A 4,092-nucleotide genomic window follows, 5' to 3' on the forward strand; every position below is an offset into this window, starting at 1 on the left:
TTGGGGGTATTCCCTATCAAATGCCTTCCGTGCTGCAACATCTGATGGATGTACTATCTTATGTGGATGGTACCTAATCCCCTGCTTGTGCCACTTGATCATTTTGGCAGACACCTTGGCCATGAAAAGGGGATGCGGTCTTGGTATGAAATGAAGATACGGAAGAACCTTTGCAGGGATGGCTAGCTGCTTCTTCTGACCATCAGCAGTGTCCATCTCAATATACCTATAGGTACCACACTCCTTATAGTAATTTTCATCTGCATACCCGTTCCTAAACAAAAAACAATTCTTTGGAAAAACATGTATCTTCTCATATTCCATAGAGAGCGCCTTGATGATTTTCTATGACTCGTACATGCTTTTGGTAGTTCATGACCCTCTGGGAGGCTATTAGCCCATAGTTCTAGAAATGCTTCAAAGCAAGCTCAGCTATAGCCGTACTCGGCCTTGACTGCCAGTAGTTGCAAGATGGCATCCAACTGAGAGATTTTGGCGCCCTCTTAAAGAGGTTTCTTTGACGAGGCCAACATCTCAATGAAGGCATTTGCGGTTTCCTCCACTTCATTCTTTGAAGGTGTCAAATGTGGCGTCTTTGCAGCAGGGAGATCGTCTAGCATGTTTCTAACCCCATCGTCCTCATGACCATCGATCCATTGCCACATCACCATCTTTGTAGCATGTTCCTACTCTCGTCAAAGTTTACCAGCATGGTGAGGAGGCAAAGGGTCCAACGCATGCTTCAAGCTTCGGAGTGCAAACTGCAATTCTTGCATATTTCCATTTCTACTCTAATCTGGCCATGCACTAGCGTAGAGTAAGTTGATTGGACTATTTTAGAAATTTCGGTCCAAGTTTCTGTCCTTCAAGCTGCTCTTCTCCTGTTGAGGTATGCACATACATACAACAACATTTTCTAGCTTTCTTTCTTTGTGCCCTTCAAGTATTCTGCTGCATAAGTAGCACTAAATCTTTGAGCGGTCAAGCACAAAAGTAACATGTTACCATTCTGTTGTGCAAGAGTAGGTGCTGGCAAGAAATCTTCAGTTATGGGTTAGATTATTAAATTTTCCTTTGTTTCTCTCCTGGCCTTCAGCAGAGCAATTCATCATGAGTCTTCCTAAATTGGTAATGTTCTTGTCCATGGTTTTTCTTTAGCTATGAGTTATCTTATGTTGAGCATCTCGTTGGTCATGCATGCCAATATTTCTCTACATCAACCCTGAGTCATGCATGCATGGTATATATTATTCGTTCTCATCGATGGAAGGGGACAGGTTGGAAAACACTGGGTAAAGAAATATGGTGGTCTCTAGATAGTGTTGCAATCACTGTAAGAGTCATATATGCGAGAGCGATCCTTGGCTAATTTATTTATTTAACAAAATGAGCTTAAACCCATAGGTATGTAGAAGGATTCCTACTTTAGGAGAAGTTAGGAATACTAAAACGACCTATATCTATGACAATAACCGACAGGGTAGATCATTAAATGTTCCTCACCATAATTGCTAGGCCTGGGCTAAGTAGTAGATGTGAATCATGTGATCCGCAAAAAAAAAAAGAAAGAAAGATGTGAATCATGTGAGTGTTCCAAAGATCTACATTTGCTTGTTCACCATGAACCCCGTTAAATATCACTCCCCTGTGCCTCTCAAAATTATTAGTGCAATTTCAATGTTATTTTTCCTATTTTTCCTTTTGTAATTTCCTCGTTGGAACTATAATGTAGCTGTAATAAATCCTTAAGTCAAATCATCATGCAAATCTCTAAGTGCATCAACTGCTCTTTCACAAGATCTGGTCACAATAATATCATCAACGTAGATGAGCATACGAAGATCACTATCCCATTCTTGTCATAAAAGAATGATGAAATATCCGTCTTTGAAGGGCTAAAACCAAGTGACTGCAGTTTTGAGGACAAACAGGATTACCATGCATGAGGAGCTTGATCTAATCCACATATACTACTTTAGGACATGGATCCTCTGATGTGCGGTGACGCCCACTGACAAGTGGCCCCGGGCCCACATGTCAGTGGCTCAACGGCAGCGGGCCGTGACGACTGAGGATCTGGCTCCACAACATTATCTAGCTTGATGATTAGTACTATTGTTAATTAGCTTGAACATGGGAGTTTGTTTCTTGCCTGGAGTAAAATCAATATATACTCCCTCCTTTTTTTTTAATGGAATACACTCCCTCGTTTTCTCAATAGAGTCCGTGCATCCGGGAGTAATAATTAATATATCACCCTTGTTTATAAAATGTATATACTGTATTGAGGAAAAAGATGAAGCAATAGTTCCCTATGACATGTTGCCCTCGCTCCATGAAATCCAAAAACAAGCGTGGTCTCAACGATGCAAGAGTTTGTTAATACAGGAGAGGAGAGAATCCTTACTTTGTCACGAGTTCTGTGACGAGTCACATGAGGGAGGCATGAACATGTGTATGTACGCCCCTTGCTTTGTCTGCAGGCTTCAGAACGAGGCTTATATAAACTCAGAGAGAATGGGAGCACACAGGGCAAGCCAACTGCGAGCTAGCTTTACAAACGCAAGCAGCAGCTCAATAACCATGGCGAGCACTAGCAAGGTCGTGGCGATTTTTGCCATTCTGGTTTTCGTGCAGGTGTGGTGCGCCGCCGGGCAAGTCTACAACGTCCCAGCGGTGATGTCGCTGAACGGCTTCGAGCAGGGAGAGGAGGGCGGGCCGGCGAAGTGCGACGGCCAGTACCACAGCGACGACCTCTACCTGGTGGCGATGACCTCAGTGTGGTATGGGCCAGGTCTCCGGTGTGGCAAGATGATCAGCATCAAGAGCTCTGGCGGGAGCAGCCTGCAGGCCATGGTCGTGGACGAGTGCGACTCGGACAACGGCTGCGGCGCTACCGAGATCAGCACGTCGGCTGCCGTGTGGAAGTTCTTTGGGCTTGACACCAGTGTCGGCGAGGTGGCCGTCACCTGGTCGGACGTCTAATTCAAATGCTTACTTGCTTGTACTGGTAAATCCACTCATCTGCTTTCAACTCCAAAGTCTCTCCTCCATGAAATAACTAGTATTTACATGCATACGCACATGCACGATGGGTGCGGGTAATCTGCTTATATGTAAGTGTCAACCAATGTAAGCTTGTTTGTGACGGTATAAGTCACTGTATGTAGACGATCTCAGCTTGCTAGTCCTCGATGCGCAATACCCGGTAAACTTGGTCTGTATTTTTCTCCTTATAAGTTCAAATTCTCCCAAATTCGGTATTTTCCTTTTCCTTCAAATCTAAAGATAATTAAAGCAGCATCCCTACTTCGTCAAAACGATAAAAAAAAATTGAAAACTGTGCTAGGAAAATATTCATGGAGTCAATATCATCTTCAAAAACTCGACGTGAATGAAATAACAATGTAACACTACAAGAAACAGAGACACACACAGAGAAACATGTATACAGGTTTACATATGGGTCGCCAAATAGGAACTTTAAATTTCCAAAACATTACAATACAACTGGGAATGATGGATGCATGGAATGACATGTTCGAACGAAAGAAAAAATTATATCTATTGTTACATTAATCATGGACGCTTGAAATGTCGCATGCAACAACCTTAGAGAAAATAAGAGGACACGCATGAAACCAATGTTTGACAAAAAGAAAAGGTGGATGCATAATTACATATGGATGATCTTCACACTCTCACCCTCCTGTAGCCTCCCCGAGCGAGGCGAACGGGGAGGCCTCTCCTTCCCCTCACCGCTGAGCGCCCCCCTCTCCCTCCCGCCGCTGCTGTCGGCTGGCGCGGCCGGGCGTTTGCTCGTGCAGCGCTGCTCAAAGCCGGCAGTGGCGGCCCCCCTCCTCTTCCCAACGCGGATCCTGGCTCGGACGGCGGTGTACCTCGGCGGGCGGTGCTCCGGTGCAGATCTGGCGGCGGCGCGCCCCCTTGGCCGCAATGGCGGCTGGCGGCGGGGGTTGGCTGGCGGCGCCCTGCAAGCCTAGATTTGGGCCGTTTATGCCCGAACTGGGTCAGGGTGGGCCGGTTTGGAGTCGAGCGGGTCGCCTCCGGCTGGTCTTGCGAGCTACCACTACT

General features: G+C 45.6%; 1 protein-coding gene across 1 annotated transcript; it reads left to right on the forward strand.

Annotated features, from left to right (window-relative positions):
* Positions 1–2,583: 2,583 nt before the first annotated feature.
* On the forward strand, positions 2,584–2,985 carry LOC123142774 (putative ripening-related protein 6). The gene has a single exon (XM_044561532.1). The coding sequence runs from the start codon at positions 2,584–2,586 to the stop codon at positions 2,983–2,985; it is 402 nt and encodes a 133-aa protein (XP_044417467.1).
* Positions 2,986–4,092: the final 1,107 nt, after the last annotated feature.

This window comes from Triticum aestivum, chromosome 6D (assembly GCF_018294505.1).
Source record: "Triticum aestivum cultivar Chinese Spring chromosome 6D, IWGSC CS RefSeq v2.1, whole genome shotgun sequence".
In the NCBI taxonomy this organism is placed as follows: Eukaryota; Viridiplantae; Streptophyta; class Magnoliopsida; order Poales; family Poaceae; genus Triticum; species Triticum aestivum.